The 24,786-nt window shown below is 37.3% G+C and overlaps 5 protein-coding genes and 1 non-coding gene across 10 annotated transcripts in view; 3 read left to right on the top strand and 3 right to left on the bottom strand.

The window, feature by feature from the left end:
* LOC110225353 (GABA transporter 1) overlaps window positions 1-2,085 on the bottom strand; it is a 3,701-nt gene extending 1,616 nt beyond the window's left edge. Inside the window, exons 1-3 of one of the 2 annotated variants that reach the window (XM_021014870.1) lie at window positions 1,902-2,085; window positions 1,547-1,777; window positions 1-65 (exon numbers count right to left, since the gene is read on the bottom strand). In XM_021014870.1, the coding sequence (XP_020870529.1) occupies window positions 1-65; window positions 1,547-1,777; window positions 1,902-1,989 (384 nt within the window). In that variant the 5' untranslated portion in view covers window positions 1,990-2,085. The remainder of the gene's footprint in view (window positions 66-1,546; window positions 1,778-1,901) is intronic. The other variant, XM_021014869.1, reaches the window with a different exon arrangement.
* Window positions 2,086-2,528: 443 nt separating this feature from the next.
* On the bottom strand, window positions 2,529-3,817 carry LOC9328512 (arogenate dehydratase/prephenate dehydratase 6, chloroplastic). Its single transcript, XM_002892404.2, is given in 5 exon segments — window positions 2,529-2,825; window positions 2,827-3,000; window positions 3,002-3,099; window positions 3,331-3,343; window positions 3,555-3,817. Coding segments are annotated over 5 exon segments (618 nt in total). The 5' UTR covers window positions 3,801-3,817; the 3' UTR covers window positions 2,529-2,738.
* Window positions 2,598-2,669, top strand: TRNAG-UCC. Its single transcript has one exon. It is a non-coding gene; the product is annotated as a tRNA-Gly (tRNA).
* On the top strand, window positions 3,616-20,014 carry LOC9328513 (DNA polymerase epsilon catalytic subunit A). Of its 4 annotated transcripts, none has more exons than XM_021013521.1 (50): window positions 3,616-3,709; window positions 3,984-4,205; window positions 4,314-4,379; window positions 4,487-4,546; window positions 4,643-4,738; window positions 5,168-5,328; window positions 5,484-5,572; window positions 5,650-5,867; window positions 6,240-6,326; window positions 6,410-6,544; window positions 7,088-7,210; window positions 7,319-7,402; window positions 7,747-7,911; window positions 7,996-8,172; window positions 8,427-8,540; window positions 8,964-9,068; window positions 9,265-9,383; window positions 9,474-9,618; window positions 9,695-9,789; window positions 9,951-10,056; window positions 10,139-10,218; window positions 10,315-10,491; window positions 10,702-10,786; window positions 10,904-10,984; window positions 11,066-11,209; window positions 11,743-11,838; window positions 11,934-12,134; window positions 12,578-12,632; window positions 12,715-12,857; window positions 12,946-13,343; window positions 13,487-13,616; window positions 13,698-13,895; window positions 13,973-14,047; window positions 14,546-14,736; window positions 15,045-15,219; window positions 15,299-15,363; window positions 15,646-15,778; window positions 15,886-15,987; window positions 16,073-16,156; window positions 16,420-16,494; window positions 16,638-16,697; window positions 16,769-17,031; window positions 17,111-17,159; window positions 17,417-17,577; window positions 17,678-17,744; window positions 18,125-18,229; window positions 18,339-18,458; window positions 18,547-18,735; window positions 19,026-19,132; window positions 19,513-20,014. In XM_021013521.1, exons 2-50 carry the CDS (start codon window positions 4,047-4,049, stop codon window positions 19,880-19,882), a joined length of 6,483 nt encoding a protein of 2,160 aa, XP_020869180.1. In that variant the 5' UTR covers window positions 3,616-3,709; window positions 3,984-4,046; the 3' UTR covers window positions 19,883-20,014. The 4 variants fall into 4 exon arrangements, with proteins under 4 accessions (XP_020869180.1, XP_020869181.1, XP_020869178.1 ...); XM_021013522.1 differs by having other exon boundaries at window positions 3,625-3,709; window positions 3,975-4,205; XM_021013519.1 differs by having other exon boundaries at window positions 3,663-3,755; window positions 3,975-4,205.
* A 97-nt stretch (window positions 20,015-20,111) lies between these two features.
* LOC9325747 (protein SUPPRESSOR OF K(+) TRANSPORT GROWTH DEFECT 1) lies at window positions 20,112-22,473 on the bottom strand. Its single transcript, XM_021013523.1, is given in 9 exon segments — window positions 20,112-20,417; window positions 20,584-20,739; window positions 20,827-20,925; window positions 21,022-21,096; window positions 21,183-21,251; window positions 21,347-21,545; window positions 21,698-21,803; window positions 21,878-21,939; window positions 21,941-22,473. Coding segments are annotated over 9 exon segments (1,248 nt in total). The 5' UTR covers window positions 22,297-22,473; the 3' UTR covers window positions 20,112-20,291.
* A 121-nt stretch (window positions 22,474-22,594) lies between these two features.
* Window positions 22,595-24,708, top strand: LOC9328514 (beta-1,6-galactosyltransferase GALT29A). The gene has a single exon (XM_021013524.1). It carries the CDS (start codon window positions 23,270-23,272, stop codon window positions 24,449-24,451), a length of 1,182 nt encoding a protein of 393 aa, XP_020869183.1. The 5' UTR covers window positions 22,595-23,269; the 3' UTR covers window positions 24,452-24,708.
* Window positions 24,709-24,786: the final 78 nt, after the last annotated feature.

Consider the following 24,786-nt stretch of genomic DNA (forward strand, 5'->3'; position numbering starts at 1 on the left):
AATAACCACACCATAGCACACCGCCATTTGTATTGGTCCAACGTAGTACCTCCCCCATTTCGGACCTTATCAAACACACCCCGCGCGAGAATTGTTAAGAGCAAACCAAACTGATCTTAACTTAGCAAACATCTAGAAACTGGATCAAACTTTATTTTATTCTAAAAACTAATTAAAATTGTATACAATCACGAAAAAAGTGGGCCAAATTGAGTTCTTTAAATCCTTCAAATTAGTGATGTACTCTAACGAAAACTAAAACCGAAATCAATCCAAATCGATGCAAAATGGATTTAGTTTCAAATTAGCTACTAAAACAGAATTATCCAGTAAAAAAATTTTGTTTTTGTTTTGAAGGTCAATGAAACTTTGGTTACATTTTAGAATTTGACACATTAATTAATACATTATAGAATCAAAATTTTCTCATCATATTATGGTTTTGCATAGATATACACGTTAAACTGACTTTGAAAGTTTTATTGGCATGTGGATTTCCTTAGCAGTCGTACTGCAACTATCTTGATTTGGATCCGAATCCTATGTAGGATCTGAAATTTTAGAATATTCTACTTTTGAAAGCAGATCGAAGCAATCCAACCTTACTTATATATATGATTAAATTTTGGTCGGCACACAACGTTTTATGGATATTCTTCTGACACGTAGTTTTTTAAAAAAGTTGAAATTAGTTTTGAAAGACAAAGTTTCAATTCTGCATCAATAATGAAACAAGACACGGAAAGAGACACGGAAACAAGACCGTATAAAAGTTGAATCTAAAAAATCGATATGAGTGGAATTGGTCAACTTTTTGATCCGGATCCGGATCCCGATAAAATTGAACCGAATCAAGCCTTATCATAAAAAGCACTATAATATGAATTTTATATGATTAGTTTCTTTTTCTTATAATTGATACCAAAATCACGAACAGAATACTTTAATTGTGATAGTAACGAAACACGAACAAAAGCTGGTGGATCTAGAAACAAGTTTTATAAGGGTCAAAATAATATAAAATTTTTATGATGAACAATAAATTAAAAAATTATATGAATTAAATGGGTCATTTGGAAGTTAGAACAAAAATTTATAGGGGTCAAACACTAATTTTAACCAAATATTTCCTCAAATTCAATCAAATTTACACTAAAAATAAATAATATATAAAATTTATAGGGGTCATGTGACCCCACTCCCTCCTTCTTACCTCCGCCACTGAAAGTTGATATACTAATTGCCGTTTAAAATTCCGTTGTTCATAATAAAAACGAGATTTTTAAGTATTCCATTTTGCGTTGTTACACATAAATTCACTTTTTTTTTTTGTTCAAACAAATTATTACGAAGGACATGTACCTTCCTTTATTGTGTGGATGAAATTATCGGAGTGGTACTTTGTGTGTCAATTATTACGTAGAAGTTCATATAGACACGTATGTCTACGTACAACTACATCTCAATTTTAAATGAAATTCTCTAAATTTATTGCAGCTTTGATTATAGTAAAGAGCAAAGGTTAAAATAAAGAAAAAAGAATTACCGAGGATGTGGTGAGCCATGTCACGGAAGCGGAGGTAACGGTGGCCGAGGGAAGCGTGGTGGTCGAGTGTTAAAGAAAGAAGGGTGTACGAGTAGAAAGTGACGGCTGCTCCTCCCACCAAACAGGATATTCCGGCAACCCATCCTAAGAACTTGAAAGCGTACGGTAGACTCAGTAGCGCCGGCGCCACTATAGACGTCGTCAAGTGGAATCCGCAGTGCCACCATGTCCCTAGTTTCCATCATCATTTTCTTCAAATGGGTTATACTTATGGTAATATATATAATATACGTTAAGATACATCTTACTCTAGATTTCATCTCACTTCCGGTATAAGATTCCGAATAATACATACCTTTGGATTTAAGGACGAAGAGAGAACCAGCATCAACTTCTTCCCCTCTTTTTTCTATATCTCCTGATGATATCCCTTCCCCACCCATCTCTTTATCGCTCTCTTTGTTTCTCTTTCTCTCTCTCCACTCAATGCTTTAATTACTCACTTTTATAAGTCCTCAAAACACACTTGCTATCATATCATATTTTACTTAAAAAGCATTTCGTCAAACGATTTATGAAGTCATAATTACATGTGTATATGTTGATTATTTTCTAAAAGAATCTAATTTATGATAGAATAAGAAAATAAATGGAGAATTCAAAATATATTGGAAACAAAATCTTTAAAATTTTCTGCAAATCCATTTTAATAATAAAATTTATAAACAAAAAAATAAAATTAATTTTAAGTTTCAAAATAATAGATTTTGGAGACAATCTTAAATTTTTCAACACAACCAAACATAATAAAAAAGCAAACTGAAAATAAAAACTGGGTAATAACAATAATAAATCAATTTGTATATTAAATACTTTATTACAGTTTTAAAGTTTCATTATAAACTAACAGAATAAATAAAAAAAATCTGAAAACTTAAATTGGTTAATAGTAATAATATATGAATATGTATGTATTTTAAAATCCTTTTCACTTTGACCTCCACTCCCAAAGCGTATATAAAATCTACGAGGTGTAAATTTAAACAAAAACGCGTCTGTAGTCCAGCGGTTAGGATAATTGCCTTCCAAGCAATAGAACCGGGTTCGACTCCCGGCAGACGCATTTAAATTTATAACAACTTTTCTTATAGTTTAAAAAGACTAGACATTTTGCATTTTACCAACCAGGGAACTATAATGAATGATTGTCCCCAAACCTTCTTGATGGTGACCAAGGAGTCATATCCAGGGGATAACTCCCCAGCACCCGCAAGAACGAACGATGTAAACTCTTGAACCTCGGTAAGCGCGTTCTGAGCACGCGCCTCTGCCATCGAGACCTCGAAGTTGACGTAAAACTTGTAACTCAAAATGCTCCCGACATTTGCATCATCGACGAGCCTGATCGGACAGTTGTGATTCGGCCTTGATTCGATCTTCGTCAAACTAATGTCCCCCCCTAAAGGCGAAAGCAGAGAGCACTTTGAAAAGCACGCTGGTTCCTTTCTCGTGCGCAAAGTCGATACTAGTCTTGTGATACGACATCGAAGGAGCTTATTGGGCCTTATGGGCTTCACCATTAGTCTTTCGTTTAAAGCCTTTCTCATTGTAGCTTGCTCGTATCAAATCTCTTTCATTTTCTCTGTAAATACTTAAATACACCCAAAAAAAAGCACAACCACACATGCCTTAACATACTCATGACTCTCTAAGACACGCAACATCATCTAGCTAGAGCCACCCAATTACTCTTGGAACTCTAATTCTCTTTTCTCCACACTTGCCCTCATCATTAGCCTAACCACACACACACAATTAACTCCATTGGGCCTAAATAAATCTGCAGGCCCAAAAACACAAAACAGGCCCACCACTACACCATCTTCTTCTTCTACGACTTCATCATATCCAAGTCCTTCTTCTCTAAACCTTCTGCTTCTTCTTTTCTTCAATCGTTTTCTGCAATTTGTGATTTTTGTCTTTTGCAGGGGCAATCAAAGGATCAGACTTCAACAACTTCCCCGACTATGTGAAGACGATGACGGAGGAGAAGATCGTAATTCCGGTGAATAGAACCGCCGAGAGAGTTTTCCACCGGTAAAACAGTACGAACTGAGATCCAAAGCTCCACCGCTTGAAACGCAACCTCAAATTGATCGCAAGGTATAGCTTGACAGTTAGGATAAGCTTTACCGGCGGCTGCTTCAGAGTAAGAAAGCTTGATCCAAATTCGGTAAAGATGGGCTTCGTACATAGACCCAATTAGAGTCCAAACAATGAGGGGTTTATTAGTAATTTGGGTGAAAATACCAAAGCGCGGGAAAATGATAAAAATCTTTTATTTTTTCGCTCTACAGTCTTCTTTGCTCACGAAGCCCTACCAGTAAAATCCCTTTTGTTGACCCTAAAACTAATTTCGCCTTCGAAGCTTCTCCAGGAATAAAGCTCCCTCATATATAGGAGTCCCTCTCTGTCCCGCGTAATCTATCATCGCCGCAAAATGAGCGGAGACAATCGAAGACGGGATCGAAAGGATACGCGGTGGTCGAAGAAGCCTAAGGTAGTGAACACTGCGGAAGATGAACTCGAATCTAAACTCGGATTTGGGCTTTTCTCTGAAGGTGAAACCCGACTTGGCTGGTTACTCACATTCTCATCCGTAAGTTCCCCGACACTCTAAGCTGGACTCAACCTTGTTAATTGAGAGTATTTGATTAGGTTTTCGGATTCGATTATATGTGATTGGTTCTTCAACTACGTTTTGCAGTCATCTTGGGAAGATCGCGATACTGGGAAAGTCTATAGTTGTGTGGACCTTTACTTTGTTACTCAGGTGAGCTGTTATTACTATGTCAGCTTGCTGCGTATAAGTTGATGAACATTTATATTTTTGTTGTTGCATTTTTCTAAATAGTTAACTAAGTTGAGGATTTTTTTCAGGACGGGTTTTCTTTCAAGACAAAGTACAAGTTCCGCCCTTACTTCTATGCAGCCACGAAAGTATGATAGTTTCTCTTTGTATATCATCTGAATGCTCATTAAAACACTCATACAATATCATTTTATATGTCAATAAACTGCAATGCCGAATTACAGGACAAAATGGAATTGGAAGTCGAAGCCTATTTGAGACGACGATATGAAAGACAAGTCGCTGATATTGAGATTGTTGAAAAAGAGGATCTTGATCTTGTAAGTCAGTAAAGCATACCTTGTTTATTAGTTAAAGTCTGGCTTCCTCATTGTGTTCTTTAGTTGACTAGTGTCTTCCACCAGTTGATTAATGTTGTTGTTTTCTCTACTTATATCAGAAACATTTGCTACAACCTTTAGTTATTATCCTCTTCTTGTAACCTAAAAACTGCACACTTGTAGTAATAAGTCCAAATGTGATCTTGAATCAATTAGGTGAAATCTCTAGTCGTTTGCTAGTATGTAACATGGGCTGTAGATGTTAAAGTTAGTTTTCTTTAAGTGTTTAGTGATTGTCCTTTAGTGCAATAGTATGCAAGTTATAAAGGTTTCAGTACTTTTTAGTTGTCAATTCGCTTAGGATTTCTTTGTAGCTTTTTTCTGTGATACACCATTTTTGAGTTTCTTCATTTTTATGTTCATGAGCAGAAAAATCATCTATCCGGCCTGCAAAAAAAATACCTAAAAATATCATTTGATACTGTGCAACAATTGATGGAAGTCAAGAGGGATCTGTTGCATATCGTCGAACGAAACCAGGCAAAATTTGATGCACTTGAAGCATACGAATCCATATTGGCTGGAAAACGGTAAGACAATGTAGTTTTGTTCTTTTAAATCACTTAAGAGTTTTGTTGGTTTTCAAATTTACATCTTTACCTTGTTTCTTGTAGTTTTTTTTTCAAGTTTATTTTCAGGGGTTTCAGATTCCCAGATCATTTTTATTTTTATTCTTGGAACGCAGAGAACAACGTCCTCAAGATTGCTTAGACTCTATCGTGGACCTCCGCGAGTACGATGTTCCTTATCATGTTCGATTTGCAATTGATAATGGTATCCTGTTTAGCCAAGCCAGAATTTCTGTTTAGTTCTCAAAATTGTCAAAATCATGATGTTTTCTTGGTATCCAGATGTGCGGAGTGGGCAATGGTACAATGTCAGCATTTCCAGCACCGATGTCATACTGGAGAAGAGGACAGATCTTCTTCAACGCGCAGAAGTCCGTGTTTGTGCCTTCGATATAGAGACAACAAAGCTTCCTTTGAAGTTTCCGGATGCTGAATATGATCAAATTATGATGATATCCTACATGGTCGATGGGCAAGGTTTTCTAATTATTAACAGAGAGGTAACTGCTGTATACATTTGTCTGTATTGGATCTGATATTATAATGATTATATTTTTACATGCTGGATGGGGATTGTTAATTCATTAATTTAGAGAACCTACTATATGGCCTTGCTTTGCCATCTTTTTAGAAATGATCCATATATGATTATCCCGCTTGTTTAATTGATTTAGTATGATGTGGCTTTCAGACTGTTTTTGGACTAGCTTAACATTTTGCTATAATTTAAAACATGATTTCTGATTTGTTAACCGGTTTTCGTTGCATATGTCAACTCTGGTTGATAACTCAGCTCTATTCTTTCCTTAAAAATATTTGGACTACTGCAATCTCGTTTGATTACAAATGTAGTATTTTTGCACTTAATTCAGTGTGTTGGCGAAGATGTAGAAGATCTGGAATATACACCCAAACCAGAATTTGAAGGGTATTTCAAAGTTACTAATGTTAAAAATGAGGTAAAGTACTTAAGCTCCTGATTTGAATGTAAAATCATAAACATTGATGTGCAGGTGAGTTATTTCTTGGTTTTTTCTTGTAGGTTGAACTCCTCCAAAGATGGTTTTACCATATGCAAGAGTTGAAACCCGGTATTTATGTTACATACAATGGTGACTTTTTTGACTGGCCATTTATAGAACGGAGAGCATCTCATCATGGGATAAAAATGAATGAGGTATGCTAAAGTTTTATTTGTTGGTGTTTTGTTTTAATTTTATCTGTCTGCATGACTAAAAGGATATATATGATCTACTTGGAAAGTCTGTATAAAAGTTTGTTATATTATTCGCTGACATTCTATTGTGGCCTTGTGAGTGTGCCTCTGCATAAAGTAGAATAGTGACACTGCTCAAGTGCTTCCTAGACTGTCTACTGAATTATCTTGCATGAGGATGCTTACTTCTACATATCATTGTTTCCTTTAGTGGAAGATAAATTTTCTTCCTTCAAATATTCAGTGACTTGTGTTTTGCATTTGAATACTGAAGTCTTCTGAGAGTTGGCAAGGTGCTGCCACTCGTTCTCCCGGACTTGGTTCTATTCTCTGTTTAATTTAAACCTCTATTTTTTCACTTCCTGTTTTTTCATTTAAAACCTAGTTCGTTGCATCTTACTCGTCACTTCCTATCCTATTCCTATTATCTTCCGTTGGAGCGCAATGGTCAACTGTAATTCCATAATTGGTTGGTGTGTTTTGATTCTTTTCCTCATGGTTCAGGAATTGGGATTCCGGTGTGATCATAATCAAGGTGAATGTCGAGCTAAATTCGTTTGTCATTTGGATTGTTTTGCTTGGGTTAAACGTGATAGCTATCTTCCTCAGGGAAGCCATGGTCTGAAGGTTCATTCTTCTTCTATCTCTAAGCGAGTATTTATCTTTTGTGGTCATAATCTTTTGTTAAGAAATTCATATTATGATTTTGATGCTTGTCTCTTAATGAAATGCCAGGCTGTAACAAAGGCAAAACTGGGTTATGATCCACTGGAAGTGAACCCAGAGGATATGGTTCGGTTTGCGATGGAAAAGCCACAGGTATTGACGAGAAGTTAATCCTGCTTTTTCTGTATAACATAAGTTTTTTTTTTACCATTAGAGCTGGTTGTTAAATACTATGGGCTAGAGTAACAAACAGTCAATGAGAATTGATCAAGTGATTCAACTATATACCTCTTTAAGGGTTGCATAAATGTTCTTCTGCCCATGTTAAATTCATTGTCTTATCATCAGTACACAAAATTTAGAAGCGGACATAGATATCAAGCAATTAATGGGGTCAACTGTAGATTTTTCTAGTCTATGCTGTAGTGCTTGCAATATTTGCATGGAATTGGGTGCTTATATCTTATTTCTATCCCATGCTGGGAATCATCTCGCAGACAATGGCCTCCTACTCTGTCTCTGATGCTGTTGCAACTTACTACCTATACATGACATATGTCAATCCGTTCATTTTTTCTCTCGCAACTATCATCCCAATGGTCCCTGATGAGGTTTTACGCAAAGGGAGTGGCACCCTTTGTGAAATGCTTCTGATGGTTCAGGTATCAACCTATCTACCACAAGGTCTTTAGCAATCTTTACTGTGTGACACATTCTATTAATTGGAAGTTTTCCGTTCAGCACAGGCTTACAAGGTAAATGTTGTATGTCCCAACAAAAATCAAGCTGACCCTGAGAAATTCTACCAAAATCAACTTCTTGAAAGTGAGACATATATTGGTGGGCATGTAGAGTGCCTTGAAAGTGGTGTTTTCAGATCTGACATTCCAACCAGTTTTAAACTCGATTCATCGGCATACCAGGCAAGTTATCTCCTTTATATTTATTCACTGTAATGTTCGTTGATTTGCTTAATTGATTGCTGGGCATTTTTTCTGATAGAGTTTCAATTCAATTGTCACTGATTTTTCTGTAGTTTCCTCTGAAGTGGTGCAGTTTATAGTACTATGTAGTCTGTAATGAATGCCTGAAGCAAAATGCTTCACATTCTTGTGCGATTGATTGTATTTATATCTAATTTATGCACCTATCTGATATTTGACGCTTTGATTGCCAGCAACTGATTGATAACCTTGGTCGGGATCTGGAATATGCTATCACTGTGGAAGGGAAAATGAGAATGGATTCAATTTCCAATTATGATGAAGTGAAGGACGAAATCAAGGAGAAGGTAATGAATTCCTCTTCTGAATAAGAGATATTGATTTAATGCTTGTTCCCTTGTTTCTTGACAGCATGTTGTTTCTCTTGTCGCTTTGAATGGCTGACACTGCATACTCATTCATACTGAGAGAGTTTGCTTATACACTCATACATGCTTAGCTCGTATCTATGAGCCTTCTCTCATGAAGAGTAATCCCATTAGGGCTTGTGGAAAGAACATTAATAAGTCCTTAGACTACTGTATGAGCCTCCAGAAGAAATCTGTCTATCAAGTATCCTCAATCATAGTTGTTGTCAACTAGCATCTGTATGCTTGGATATTTTAAAGCAGAACATAGAACATGATTGTCTTATGAATTATTTCCCTTTATCTCTGATTCGGGATGAAGTCTTAGTTCTGTTGTGGTTTGGCGGTTTTATTGATTTGCAGCTCGAGAAATTACGAGATGACCCTATACGTGAAGAGGGGCCTCTTATTTATCACCTTGATGTCGCAGCGATGTATCCAAATATCATTTTAACAAACAGGCTCCAGGTACATCTAATCTCTGTTTGCATGTTTCTAACTGATTTAGGGATTATATGTTGTAACATGCAATTGTAAATCAATATCTACCAAACATCAGCTAAATGGTGATGTTCCATATACAAAATAATCACAACCGTGACTTTTACGATTGTGAACCCCCTAGATATATTATGTTAAGCGAAAGTATCCTCTAAATTTTCAGCCACCATCAATAGTTACGGATGAGGTTTGCACAGCATGTGATTTCAACCTCCCCGGAAAGACCTGTCTTAGAAAACTTGAATGGGTTTGGCGTGGGGTGACATTCATGGGAAAGAAAAGGTTCTTGACATACATATCATTCCTAACTTTGGATTTATACATTGTTGGTATAGTCTTAAGTTCTCAACTTTGTTTCTAATGGTTTGGCAGTGATTATTACCATTTGAAGAAGCAGATTGAGTCTGAATTTGTTGATGCTGGTGCAAATATACAGTCTTCAAAATCATTCCTTGATCTGCCAAAGCTGGATCAACAATCTAAGCTAAAAGAACGACTAAAAAAATATTGTCAAAAGGTACTCTCTCTCCAGCGTAGTAATATTTTCTCCACAATGTCAAATATATAATGGCAAGTTATTCTGCTTTTGGCAGGCTTATAAACGAGTACTTGACAAGCCAATTACTGAAGTTCGTGAGGCTGGGATATGCATGAGAGAAAACCCTTTCTATGTGGACACTGTTCGGAGGTGCGTTGCTTTTGTTTCTTGATTAACACTATTTGTCGTTTAGTCATTTGAGAAGCATCTCTCTTGGGTGAATATACAACTGATGATAATGAAAAATTTAGACAAGTACTAATTACTTTTTCATATTGCTTTTATTTGGTGGTGTTTGTATGTTACTAAAGCTTTCGAGATAGGAGGTATGAATACAAAACACTTAACAAGGTCTGGAAGGGAAAATTGTCAGAGGCCAAGGCAAGTGGTAATTCAATCAAGATCCAGGAAGCACAGGTAACTTATCGTTTATACTTGCTCATATATATGATATCCAGAATTTCTTTTAGACTGTTATTGACTTTAAAATTTGGAACAGGACATGGTAGTGGTTTACGATTCCTTGCAGCTAGCTCATAAGTGTATACTTAATTCCTTCTATGGATATGTCATGCGAAAGTGAGTCCTCTCTTACAAAGAGCCTGGAATTTGGTGTTATTATCATTGTCTGTTCCAATTATGTTGACCCAAAGCTTTACTTAAAACCAATTCCAGGGGTGCAAGATGGTATTCCATGGAAATGGCTGGTGTAGTTACCTATACTGGAGCCAAAATCATACAGAATGCCCGTTTGCTTATTGAGCGAATTGGGAAACCACTTGAGTTGGATACAGATGGTATATGGTGTTGTCTCCCTGGATCTTTTCCTGAGAACTTTACTTTTAAAACAATGTAAGGTTTTGCAATCTCCATGATTTACTGTCTATGTTAGGGAATTTCCTTGTTCTATTTTTTTTTTTTTTTTTTTTTTTTTAAATATATAGCATTTCACTCTAAGATATTTTCAAGAGTTTTTTTTTATTTCCATGTTTAAGGTGGGATTACATTTTCCTGTGGTTCTCAAGATGTTAAATAAACCATCAATGGTTTTCATTATTGCAGAGACATGAAGAAACTCACGATCTCGTATCCTTGTGTTATGCTTAATGTTGATGTGGCAAAGAATAATACAAATGATCAATATCAGGTATGCTGGCTATCCTTACTTAAAAGCAGATGATATAACAAGCCCTTTTGTTGTTCTGAAAGCATTTTGCCTTGTGATTAGTTTCTGTTTTTACTCTTAATTTTGGTTTTGGAACAGACTCTTGTAGATCCTGTACGCAAGACTTATGAATCACATAGTGAATGCTCAATTGAATTTGAAGTAGATGGACCGTACAAGGTATGCTTAAACGCTATGATTTTTTGACATGTGCTGCTCTTTGATTGCTGCACAAAAAATAATTTGTAACCCCCCATTCAGGCAATGATTATTCCTGCATCGAAAGAAGAAGGAATCTTAATTAAGAAGCGCTATGCTGTTTTTAATCATGATGGAACCTTAGCAGAACTCAAGGGGTTTGAGATCAAGCGTAGAGGGGAGTTGAAACTCATTAAAGTTTTCCAGGTATCCTTCCCTTTTCTTGTGTTGTAATGATTCTGATTCATCAAAAATTGTTTCTTGATCTATTTTTAGGATCAGTGTTATTAGACATTAGTGTATTTTGCCAGATCCACTTGTACTAGTAACTCTTTCTAGCAGCAGTTTTTAAGGTTCTTGCCAAAATAATTCTCTGCTAGGGAAAATTCCAGTGGTTCTAGATTGCTTGTTTAGGTGGCCATTTAGCAAATTGAGAGCTCATCTTCTAGCTCCATTGTTTATAAAAGAAAGAAATGATAAATAAAATCTTTGTTATCTGACAAAATGCATGTTACATTTTTTTTAAAAAATAACCGTCCTATTCATTGGATTCTTGTGTTTATGGACTGTGTAATGTAGTAAGACGTTCATGATTTGGTAGACACAAGCATCCCAAGAAATTAGCCAGACTTTACTTGATAAATATGTGTCTCTCTTGAAAAATTAGAGGTCAGCTTAGTTTATGAAGCTGTCAGGCACAGAAAAAATCATATTTTTTTTTTTGTTTCCTTTCCCTACAGGCCGAGCTTTTTGACAAATTTCTCCATGGATCAACCCTTGAAGAGTGCTATTCTGCTGTTGCAGAGGTTGCTGATCGATGGCTTGACCTACTCGATGTATGCGAAATAGCTCGTTTCTTGTTCTTTTTTTAATTGATTAGTTCTTTTACTTAGTCATTTTTCTCATAGGTTTCCTTTCACATTTTCTCCAGAATCAAGGAAAAGATATTGCCGATAGTGAACTGCTAGATTATATATCAGAATCAAGCACAATGAGCAAATCGTTAGCAGATTATGGTGAGCAAAAGTCATGTGCAGTGACCACAGCAAAACGCCTGGCTGAATTTCTTGGTGTTACAATGGTCAAAGATAAAGGACTGCGTTGCCAGTACATTGTTGCTTGTGAACCAAAGGTACATTTCTGTTAAACTTGAAATTTCTTGACACTTTTGTCCTCATTTGACATCTACTCAAGGAGTACTAGAACTTGGTTACATTGAAAGGTATTTACAACCCAAACAGCGCAGGGAAAACCGAATAGTTAGGTCTCATGACTGATTCACACATCTTCTTCCATCCTTACTGATATTTTATTAGTACAAGTAACACATTTGTGGATGTTGTACTAACAATCTCTACTGTTGGAGTTCTTAGTTAGGAACACTGCTGATATGTACATGTTCCCTTAGTTAAGAATGTTGTCACAGATTCAATCTTTATTAGGAATGTTGCTCATATCCAAAAGTAGTTACTCTCCGTTAAGCGTCTTTCTCAGCTACTCTAATATAGTGTCTCAGTCACACTGCTACATTAGTGGATGTTTTACTGTTACGACTTAACAACTTTTCCTGATCAGGGTACACCTGTAAGTGAACGTGCTGTTCCTGTTGCCATATTTACAACGAATCCAGGTAAACATTCTGTTATTTGGTGCGATTATGTATTGTTGCATTCTTAACGTTCATATGTGATGTACATCTTCAAAATTTACAGAAGTTATGAAGTTTCATCTTCGAAAATGGTGCAAGACATCATCAGATGTCGGAATTCGTCTAATTATTGACTGGTCGTATTACAAGCAGCGCCTTAGTTCAGCTATCCAAAAAGTTATTACCATTCCTGCTGCAATGCAGAAGGTTCATTTTTACTATTCGTACCCTTAAAAATTTTTTTTTTGCTTAGTGTTATTTTTATATATTCTAACAGCTTAGATGACCTCTATAGGTGGCAAATCCCGTGCCTAGGGTGCTTCATCCTGACTGGCTCCATAAAAAGGTTCGTGAGAAAGACGACAAATTTCGCCAGAGAAAACTAGTTGATATGTTCAGCTCAGCAAATAAAGATGGTGGGTTGGAAACAGATCATCCGGTGACTAAAGACAATGTGGAAGATATTGAGGATTTTTGCAAAGAAAACAGGCCTTCAGTGAAAGGGCCAAAACCAATTGCGCGTTCTTATGAAGTCAATAAAAAACAGTCTGAACGTGAGCAGCAAGAGAGCTGGGATCCAGAGTTCCATGATATCTCATTTCAGAACATTGACAAGAGCGTAAACTACCAAGGATGGCTTGAACTGAAAAAGAGAAAATGGAAAGTAACTCTAGAAAAGAAGAAAAAACGAAGGTAGGTTTTCATAATCGTATTTATTCGCCTGAAGTTTACATTACAGCAAGACGGTTTTGATTCGGAATAATATATAGTTCAATAACATCTATTACTTTAAAAAGTGTCTGAACTTGTTGACCGTGTATCCCTTCTTTTTGTAGGTTGGGTGATCTAAGATCTCCAAACCAGAGTGATGCCCACGAGATAAATCAAAAAGTTGGTCAGGGAAGAGGTGGTGTGGGTTCATACTTTAGGAGGCCTGAAGAAGCTTTGACTAGTTCACATTGGCAGGTGTGCACAGCGACCTAATTGTATTTATATATTTGGCTAATTTTTTGCAACCATATAATGTTGTCTTTCCGACTTTTTCAGATAATACAGCTGGTTCCAAGTCCACAGAGTGGACAATTTTTTGCTTGGGTGGTTGTGGAAGGGTTGATGCTTAAGATCCCATTGACGATCCCAAGGGTGTTTTACATTAATTCCAAAGTTCCTATAGCCGAATATTTCCAAGGAAAGTGTGTCAACAAGATTCTTCCCCATGGAAGGCCTTGTTATAGTTTGACTGAGGCATGTCTTTTAACCGCTATACTTCTTTCCCCTTGTATTCCTTCTAGTTAGTTACAATTTTCTTTGTTTCTTTACAGGTCAAGATTCAAGAAGATAAATTTAAAAAGGAAAGTAAAAAGCGTGCAGCTCTTCTTGCAGACCCCAGAGTTGAGGTGGGTTTTTATAAAGTATTAAAATAAATTGCTATTAGAAGCCCAATCTTTTATCGAATACCCATCACATATTCACATGCCTATTATTTCTGTGATTTCTGGTACCATTTTGTTTTGGTGAGTAGATATCTTGTATTTTCTGGGGAATACTTGCTATCTGCCTATCTGGGAGTCCGAATTTGTCTGTTGTTAAACTTCATCAAGTATAAGGAAAACTCTGGAAATGGAGTTCACAAGCGTAGGGTAGCTATATTCATCTCAGTTATGTGTGTGTGTGTCTGTGTGCATGTGCCATGCTGCCTTGTTTGTTATTTGATTAAAATGGGAATGTGACCCAACGACTTGTCAGCTTGTGAAGTTATGCTTTTGTTCTTATGCTTACTGAGACACTAGCCAGATAATCACCGGGAGAATTTGTTGGTTATCATGCATGTTGTGACCTTCTTTTTCATATAGCGAATACCATGTTTATGCTAGTCTCATATTTAACTCTGGCAGGGCATATATGAAACTAAGGTGCCTCTGGAGTTTAGTGCTATATGTCAGATTGGATGTGTATGCAAAATTGATAACAAAGCCAAGCACCGTAACACCCAAAATGGATGGGAAGTTGGTGAACTTCACATGAAAACTACTACTGAGTGTCATTACTTGGAGCGTTCAATTCCACTTCTTTTCTTGTATAACAGGTAGAGCTCTATTTTCTTAAGTAACACGACTACCCCTTTTCTGATCGTGTAGTTTAAGTTGAAGGGAGGTTTTGATCGTAAATTTCCAATAGGCATTTCTTATTCACAATGTTGGAGTGTTTTACATCTCTACGTTTCTAGTCATATTATTCGAATAACCATAATAGAAACTCTGTTGCTTTCTCAAATTATTCTCCTTTACATTTTGAACTTGTGTTTTTGTCTTTTTTGTTTCTTCTTCCGTGGGCATGTTATTTGGTTTCTTATCCAACCCGGAATATCTTATCTCATGGTTTACTTGTTTGCAGTACCTCAACAGGGCGTGCTATATATGTTTTATTTTGTCATGCATCGAAGCTTATGTCTGCCGTGGTAGTTGATCCTTTTAACGGCAATGAATTATTACCATCTGCCCTAGAGAGACAGTTTAGAGATAGTTGCCAAGAATTGTCACTTGAGTCTTGGGATGGTATCCGTTTCCAGGTAAGCTCTAAAATCATTGCTTACAGCCCCTACAATAACAGTCCTGCATTTTTTGAGCTTTTTGAATGCTAATAATCAGGTGCGCTATGTTGACCATCCCGAAGCTGCCAAGAAGATCATACAAATAGCAATAAGTGAATACAGGTAACTCATTTTCATGATTATAGTAGTGCAGCATGTTTAATGTTTCCTTGACATGTTGAATCCCATAGTCTTTCTATTGCTGATCAGTTGCGCATGCTTTTTCCTATTCAATTTTTTCCTTTCTCATCTAGTTGGTTACTTCCTAATTGAATAAATTCTTCAACGTTAATTGTCAAAAAAAAAATTTGGACTTCATGGTGGATTTTGGACTTTTTTTGAAAGGTCATGTCAGATCATCCCGCTCTGGTTTGACTTGTTTCATTGTTTCCTTTTTTTTTGCAGAGAGGAAAATTGTGGACCAACTGTTGCTGTCATCGAATGCCCTGACTTTAACTCCATGAAGGAAGGTATCAAGGCCCTGGATGATTTCCCATGTGTGAGGATTCCTTTCAACGGCGATGACAATAGTTATCAGGTTCCTTGACTAATAAACTAATTGGCTACATTTTTTCCTATTCTGTCATGTTAGACGTTTATTTGATCAAATAATAAAATATGTGTGGGTGTGGTTGCAATGCATAGCCTGTCTCCTGGCAACGTCCAGCAGCAAAAATAGCAATGTTCCGTTGTGCTGCAGCATTTCAGTGGTTGGATCGGAGGATTGCCCAATCAAGATACGCCCATGTAGGTTATGTTTCTATAGTGAATATATAGTTCCTCATATCATTGTTTTTTTGCAGTTATTGACATTTCCTGTACAACTGACTAGGTGCCTCTGGGGAATTTTGGACTTGATTGGCTAACATTCACAATAGATATCTTCCTATCCAGGGCACTCCGTGACCAGCAACAGGTTCTTTCTTCGAATTTTCGTCTACTTTCGAATAATTTTAATAGTTCCAATGTTACGCTATATGCCTTCTTTTAATAGTTCCAATTTTAATAGTGCATCTTCAAAGACATTCCTGAAGCATTGGCAAAAGGCTATTCTCTCTATATCACTGATTTTGATTTCTTTTTTTTTTCTTTTTCTTTTTTCTTTTAGAAGTGCCTATTATGTATTTAGAAAGAGAAGAGCAGCTTTTCCATATCACTGAATTTCCTTTTGTATAACAGGTCCTCTGGGTGTCAGATAATGGTGTTCCAGACCTTGGAGGTATAAACAACGAAGAGGCATTCTTTGCTGATGAGGTATGTCATGAAATGGTTTTTTTGTTTCTTTTAGTTTCTCTGGACTTTGTCATGATCTTCTCCCATCTCCATGGTGGTTGTTGTCTTTTTTTTTTTTTGGTGCTACTATCAAGGTGATAAACTGGCATGTTTCTTTGACACAGGTGCAACAGACAAGTTTAGTATTCCCTGGAGCGTATAGAAAAGTGTCTGTGGAGTTAAAGGTCATAAAAAAAAAATTCCTTAATTATCGTGTTTTTTTTGGATGTTGTTCTAATTAACATGCAATGTGCAGATCCATAACTTGGCTGTTAATGCCCTTCTGAAAAGCAACCTGGTTAATGAAATGGAAGGAGGCGGTTTTTTGGGATTTGAACAGGATGTGAATCCTAGAGGAATTAATTCAAACGATAACACCAGTTTTGATGAGACCACTGGATGTGCTCAAGCTTTTCGTGTCCTGAAACAGTTGATTCATAGTTGCTTGACTGATGTGCGTAAATCTGAAAATATATATGCTGATTCCATTTTGCAACGTCTGTCTTGGTGGCTCTGCAGGTATGATTGTGTCACATCTTGTAACATATTCATTTTATTCTTGACTCATAAAATACCAATCTATAATTTCATATTGTAGCCCTTCCTCGAAGCTCCATGATCCAGCTCTTCATCTCATGCTTCACAAGGTAAATCATATTTAACGTTCTTTGCTTTGTTTTTTTATCAGGTCTAAATGAGTTAGTGTGGATAAATCAGCAAACTTTATATTAGTTCCTCCTTGCTTCTCTGTCTGAATCTTTCTCAATCAATTCATTTATGGGATCTGTAGCTTACAGATTATATCTCCTTGCGGATCTTGAGATTTGCCAGTTACATTCACTTTTTATTTGCCTTAAAAATTCTAAACCCATTTAACTTCCTGCATTTTTCATCTATATTGCAGGTCATGCAAAAAGTGTTTGCACTGCTATTGACTGATTTGCGGAGATTAGGTGCTATAATAATATATGCAGACTTCTCAAAGGTCATTATCGACACAGTGAAATTTGATCTATCTGCAGCTAAGGCTTATTGTGAAAGCTTGCTATCAACGGTGGGGAATAGGTTGGTTTCTTCCTTACTCGATATATATGTCTATGACTCTAAGTCTCTAATGGACTGCACTCATTTTCCTGCCATGATTTTTGTGCTTTGCCTCTGACAGCGATATCTTTGAGTGGATATTGCTCGAGCCGGTTCACTACTGGCACTCATTACTTTTCATGGACCAGGTTGGAATTCTTTTTTCTTATACTTCCCTTTTGTATTTTTTAATCTCTGATTGCTAAACCTGGCAAAACTTGTTGTCAATTGTAAAATTACAAATCCCTGAACACAAAATTTATCCTCAACGAGAGGAGAAATGAAAAAGTGACAATCCATGGGACCTCATTACATGCTGTTCCAGTAAAACCAGAATGGGCCAAGGAATTATAACTTATAACTCTACTAAAACCCTTTCACCTTGATGGTTAAAAATTATATCCAAGTTGCAAGGAACTCTACTAAAATCCAATCTTCCATCACTAGTTTTTGTTTAATCAGGCTTCTTGATCTTGCCTTTTCTTATTTTTCCTTCTCATTGTGGTATATCTTTTCTTCAACATTTTAGTATAACTACGCTGGTATCCGAGCTACCGATGATGAAATTTCACTTGACGAAGTGACTATTGAACCAAAGTGGAGTGTTGCACGACATTTACCCGAGTATATTGAGGTTTGCAGACACAACCCTCACTCAAACCAATGTTAGTGAAAACAAAAAACATGTGGCAACACATGGACCATTTTTCTTGGACACTGACGCATCTCATCTATCTTGGCAGAGGGATTTCATTATAATCGTTGCCAAGTTTATATTTGACCCCTGGAAATTTGCAATAGAGAAAAAAAAGGGCAGTTCAGAGAGTTTAGAGGCACAGATGGTAGAATATCTAAGAGAACAGGTAGCATATTAAAACCAATTCGCTTGATCTACCTTTCATTCACTCAAAAGATTGTCTCCTCATTTCTTTTTTGTTTTCTTTTATGCAGATTGGATCAACCTTCATAAATATGCTTGTTAAAAAGGTTGATGATATCATGTCACACATGAAGGAGATAAACGTTTCAGATGCATCTCGAGTTTCTGGTCAAGCTCCCAAAGGAGATTACACGTTGGAATTTATACAGGTTATCTCTGCTGTTCTGGCTCTTGACCAAAACGTCCTGCAAGATGTTCTGGTAAATACTCCACCCATTCTTTTTCATTTTAACATATGGCGTATTCACAAAGCCTCTGAATAGATTAATCTTGGATATGAAAAGTCCACTGAAGCGTTATTTATCTTTACAGTTAGAAAACCTCTTTGTAACTGGTTTTATTCACAAATCCAACCTCATCTCGGGAAATCTGGTTCTTGAAACTATGTTTACCAATAGAGCTGGATATTTTTAGATGGGTGCTAACTATAGTCTTCTCAATTTTTGATCTCTAGACCTACAATCTTCCTGATTTAATCTCTTTTCTATAGGTAATGAGAAAGAGTCTGTTGAAGTACATTAAAGTAAAAGAGTGTGCTGCTGAAGCCGAATTTCTTGATCCTGGGCCATCCTTCATCTTACCTAATGTAGCTTGCAGGTATTATTTGACCAAAACAAGTGCTCAATTTTCGTGATTCAAATAAGCATTCTTGTGATTTGCTACGTCTAGTTAATAGAGAAATTGTTTTCCGAAATCGAGTTGTCTTTTGGGCCTTAAACATAAATCCCTGCCAATCCCCTCCTTTAGAGACATCCTGGTTCACCCTTATGGTGATCATCACATCAAATCTACACAGCAATATCAAACTTGTGAGTCATTATAGCAAAACCGTGATCTGTTTGCAACACTAAAAGAAAAGAAAACTTAGACCCCCAAATCCTAGGCGATAAATACTTGACTTTCTTGCAGTAGTAAAGCAGTAAGACAGCTGGAAATGTATACACTGAGTTTTGATTGTACTGTTTCTCTTGTTGCAGCAACTGTGATGCCTACAGAGACCTAGATATATGCAGAGACCCAGCACTATTAACAGAGAAAGAATGGTCATGTGGGGATCCACAATGTGGGAAGATATATGACAGAGAGCAGATGGAGAGTAGCCTTCTCGAGATGGTGAGACAGAGAGAAAGAATGTACCATATGCAGGATCTAGTGTGCATTAGGTGCAATCAGGTGAAAGCAGCTCATTTGACAGAGCAGTGTGAGTGTTCTGGTTCCTTTAGATGCAAGGAGAGCGGGTCAGAGTTCAGCAAGAGGATGGAGATCTTCTTGGATATAGCAAAGCGCCAGAAGTTTAGACTGTTAGAAGAATACATCTCATGGATCTTATATGGCCCCAGCTATTAACAAAACAATAGAGAAAGACATCATTTATTAGTTAATTGATTTGTGCATAGTTTTACTTTTACACCCTAATCGACTCAAAACACTCATCTTTTTCATGATGAAGATGTGGGTAAAATGTGTTTTCTAACCAAAGACCACCATTTGCCATTGTACCAATATTTCTAGTGTGTTTAGAAAAAAAGGAAAATAGGATGATAACTATTTTTGGGAAAGAATTAGAGATGAGAAGGAAAAATAATGAATATGTATATACGCAATTGTGTATATCAGGCAATCAGAGATAATCTACGCAATTGGAAACGAAAATTCAATGACGTGGTGCATGCATTAAACAAGAGTCGATTTGTTCTTCTCTTAGTACATACATAACCGGGAACTCAAGATTTTCCCTTCCAGCTGAATGCCATCATCAACCTTCCTCTCCAAACTTCTTTGTGAATCTCTCATGGACCTCAAGATCAGTCTTGCTCACTGTCGGTCGCTGTCTTGCTAGAACCTTCTCAAAATCCGTTCTCGCAATAGGCGGCGGAATAATCTGTTTTGTGTTTCGAATTAAAACAAATGAAAAAGAGAAACATAAGCTCTTTGGCGCCCATCATCACCAAAACTGCTTCGAGGATTGCAATTTTCTCAAAGACCAAATGCATTCTCATGCTAAGAAATTATGAGTTTGACAACAAATTCATAATTTTGACGCTTACCTTTTCAGCGAGCCCTTTTTCTGCTAAATCCTGCATTGTAATCTGAATGGCACCAGGTTGTTTAGGCCCACATGGTATCCACGTACCATCAGGAGCACTGAAAAAGAACATGGCATCTTGCGTTTTCCGAACAGGTTCAAACAGAACATCCTTGACCTGCCACAAAGTAGAAAGCACTCAGAACAAATACTGTCTATATATATATGTATAGCTATAAATAATAGCTCAGGCCAAGCCACCTACACAAACAGCCACATCCGAACCAGAGAATCCCTCTGTCCTGCGAGCTAAATATTCAAAATCAGCTTCATTCAAATTATGAGGAGTATCTCCCAAATGCACCTGTATCATAAATAAAAATTCATTAGAAAAAAAAAAGGATTGGGTCTCCCTGAATGATTTTACTTTGAGGAATGTTTAGCAAAGTCAACTCGATAGTTTGAACATGTGCTGCCGAGCCTTCACATCCGGTAGAGGGATATAGATACGCTTATCAAAACGTCGCCGAATAGCCTGCAATCAAAATGGTATTTAGTATCAACTGTTATTCTAAAGCTGGCAAGAAATTCTAAAAACCAATCCACTCTTATGAGTGTCACCTGATCAAGAGCATACGGTGTATTTGTTGCTGCCAGTACAAGGACTTTCTCATCATTGTGTCCAACACCCTAATATTAAAAAAAAAAAAAAAAAAAAGGAATAGTGGCGTTTATGCTGATAAATCATTGTCAGAAGGTTTCTTAATTTTTATTAACCTTTTCACCTGCATCTGCACAAGAAGCTCTGTTTTAATACGTCTTGAAGCTTCACTCTCATTGCCTTCTCCACGTTGACCACACAAAGAATCTATCTCATCGACAAAAATGATTGACGGTGCACTCTCACGAGCCATCTCAAAAAGGTTCGATACTAGCTTTTCACTTTCACCCATCCACTTCGAGACCAAGTCCGATGAAGACACACTGATGGTTTGGAGGAAAAAAGAATACAACTAACTATTCAAAAGCTAAAACGTGTTACCAATTATAAACACAGTGACCAGAATATTGATCACAGAGTATAAACCTAAAGGTAAGGTACAAGTACAAGGCAAAGTTGAAAAGACATAACTTACCTGAAAAACGTAGAGTTTGCTTCAGTAGCAACAGCCTTAGCCAAGTACGATTTACCAGTTCCAGGAGGCCCGTAGAGCAGAAAAGCTCGCCATGGCCGCCTCTTCCCTAATTACAACAAGTCAACAACCAATACTGATCAATAGAATTACCCTTTTTCCAATGAAAGTAGAAACATTTACCAATGAAGAACTGTGGAAACTGGACAGGCAAAATAACAGCTTCCTTTAACGCTTCTTTGGCACTTAACGTTAGGCTTTTCCCTAACAATAGCAGAGTTTAACCCAGCTCGAAGCTTTGATTCTGCTCCATCTCCTCCGTCTTTGGGCTTCGTAGCAACCGCTGCGTCGCCATTAGATCCTGTCCCCGATCGAACTTCATCTAAAACCGCACGAATCTCCTCAGCACGAAGGATATACTCGTTGAATTTGTCGCTGATAGTATCTCTGATCTTAGGGTTCTTCTCATATTTGAGATGGGTTTTGAAGTATTCAAGAGCGTTCATGTACAAAGGGAAAGCTTTGTTGTAGTTACCAGCATTGTCCTCTTGAACAGCTTGCTTCACGTACTCGATCGCTTGTTCTTTGAAATTGCTGTACATATTTTTAGGGTTAACAAAATCCAATTCCTTCAATTCTTAAAGATGAATAATTTATCTCAAAAATCAGATGATTTGAAGATTGAAGGAACCCTAGAAGAAGCGTGGATGATCACAACAGGTGAAGTAAGGAAAAACAGAGAGTTTTGAGGTCGGTGAGGGTGACAGAAGAAAAAAAGGACAGTTCAAAAAATAAGAACAACAGAGTGTTTGTGTGTAGAACATAAAAACGTCAAGGCGTCTGATTTGCTAACCGTTTTGATGAATGACAAGGAGAGTACTCGACCGGACCAAAAATGGGTTTAAAAGCTTCATTTAATGGGCTTAAATTTTTGTGTCAACGACTCCAATTGGGTTAGGCCGAGGACGCAGACATAGAACCTAATTGACAACTCCTCTAGAGAGAATATAATAGGGACCCGAACCATAATGGTTTCCCAAAATAACCTCTTTTTATTTGTTTGATCAACTCTTTCCCTTTTAATCTTTCTTTCTATGGCGCAATTAATAACAAGTTTGTTGACGAAAACTACCCTTGAAAGATCATGGCTTGCACCTCCAGAAAAAGAGTAAAGAATGAATGATTACTTTAATGTTGGATCTTTCGTGCTTCTTCAGATCTCCTCCATTTATTTAAGGGCTCTCCCATATCTCTCTCACTCATCTTCCTTTAACTTCATTTGAAATCTTTCTTTCCCTAACCAACAATGTCACTGTCAATGTCAATATCGTCTCCTTCTTTTTGACTTCAATTTCACATCTTTTATCCTTTTTGACCTTCCTAGTTATAAATCATGAGAGTTTTCTAAAGCTCCTGTGAAGATTTTGATTATAGATTTCTCAAAATTGTCTCCTTTTACCATTTTTTTTGTTAGACCCGGCAATGGATCCGACTTCAAGATCCGACCCGCGCCGTCAATTTTTGGGGGTTTAAGCTTCCGACTTTCTTTAATCTTTATCTATCACGGCGGCGTCGATGAAACGATCCGTTAGACCTCTCTTCAGTGCTCTACTCTTCGCCTTCTTCGCCGCCACACTCATCTGCAGAGTGGCGATTCGCCGGAGTAGCTTCTCCTTCGCTTCCGCCATCGCTGAGCTTGGTACCTCCGGACTCATGACTGAAGAGATTGTATTCAACGAGACATTGCTCGAATTCGCCGCCATTGATCCCGGCGAACCTAAATTCAAGCAGGAAGTCGATCTGATTTCCGATTACGACCACACTCGGAGAAGCCACCGCCGACATTTCAGCTCCATGTCAAGACCAAGCGAACAACCACGCCATGGGAGCCGAGACATTGCTTCCTCCAAGTTTCCGGTAAACTCTCAGGTTTATCGTTACTGGTCAGAGTTCAAAAGAAATTTACGCCTTTGGGCTCGTAAAAGAGCTTATGAACCTAATATCATGTTAGATTTGATCGGTTTAGTCAAGAATCCGATCGATGTTCACAACGGTGTTGTTTCGATTTCCAGTGAAAGATACTTATCTTGTGCAGTGGTTGGAAATAGCGGTACATTGCTGAATAGTCAATACGGAGATCTCATTGAGAAACATGAGATTGTGATTCGGTTGAACAATGCGAAAACAGAGAGTTTCGAGAAGAAGGTCGGATCGAAAACGAATATATCTTTCATAAATAGTAACATTTTGCATCAGTGTGGGAGAAGGGAGAGTTGTCATTGTCATCCCTATGGCGAAACAGTGCCTATTGTGTTGTACATTTGCCAACCGATTCATGTTTTGGATTACACCTTGTGCAAACCGTCTCATCGAGCTCCTCTGCTTATCACGGATCCGAGATTCGATGTCCTGTGTGCTAGAATCGTGAAGTATTACTCGGTGAAGAAGTTCTTGGAAGAGAAGAAAGCGGAAGGGTTTGTCGATTGGAGTAAAGATCATGAAGGCTCGTTGTTTCACTACTCCTCGGGTATGCAGGCTGTGATGCTTGCAGTGGGGATCTGTGAGAAAGTTAGTGTTTTCGGGTTTGGGAAGTTGAATTCAACCAAGCACCATTACCATACTAATCAGAAAGCAGAGCTGAGTCTTCATGACTATGAAGCAGAGTATAGATTGTATCGCGACCTGGAAAACAATCCCAGGGCCATTCCATTCTTGCCAAAAGAATTCAAGATCCCTTTGGTACAAGTTTACCATTGAAAATACATACCATCAAGAGTTTTGTCATTGAGTTGTTGTTTCAAGCGAAGAAGCTTGTTGGCAAGAGTTTATACTCATTCGTTTTGTCTAAGTCCCAACGATTTTGCTTGAAGATTGGGCCAGTGGAGACGCAACACTTTCCAAATGGTAAGAGTGCTCTTCACAATTTTTAGATTTGTGGTGTCACACATATTGAAATGTATATGGAAAATGTAGACGAAATTCTTATACACATCAATATAAGTCAAAATCGTTAAGATGTCGTGTCAACAAGTTTTACTGGCCCTGCAGCTATATTATAAAATTTGTTTGTTGTTGTAACGTGAAATTTATAA

Source organism: Arabidopsis lyrata (assembly GCF_000004255.2).
Source record: "Arabidopsis lyrata subsp. lyrata unplaced genomic scaffold ARALYscaffold_1, whole genome shotgun sequence".
NCBI lineage: Eukaryota > Viridiplantae > Streptophyta > Magnoliopsida > Brassicales > Brassicaceae > Arabidopsis > Arabidopsis lyrata.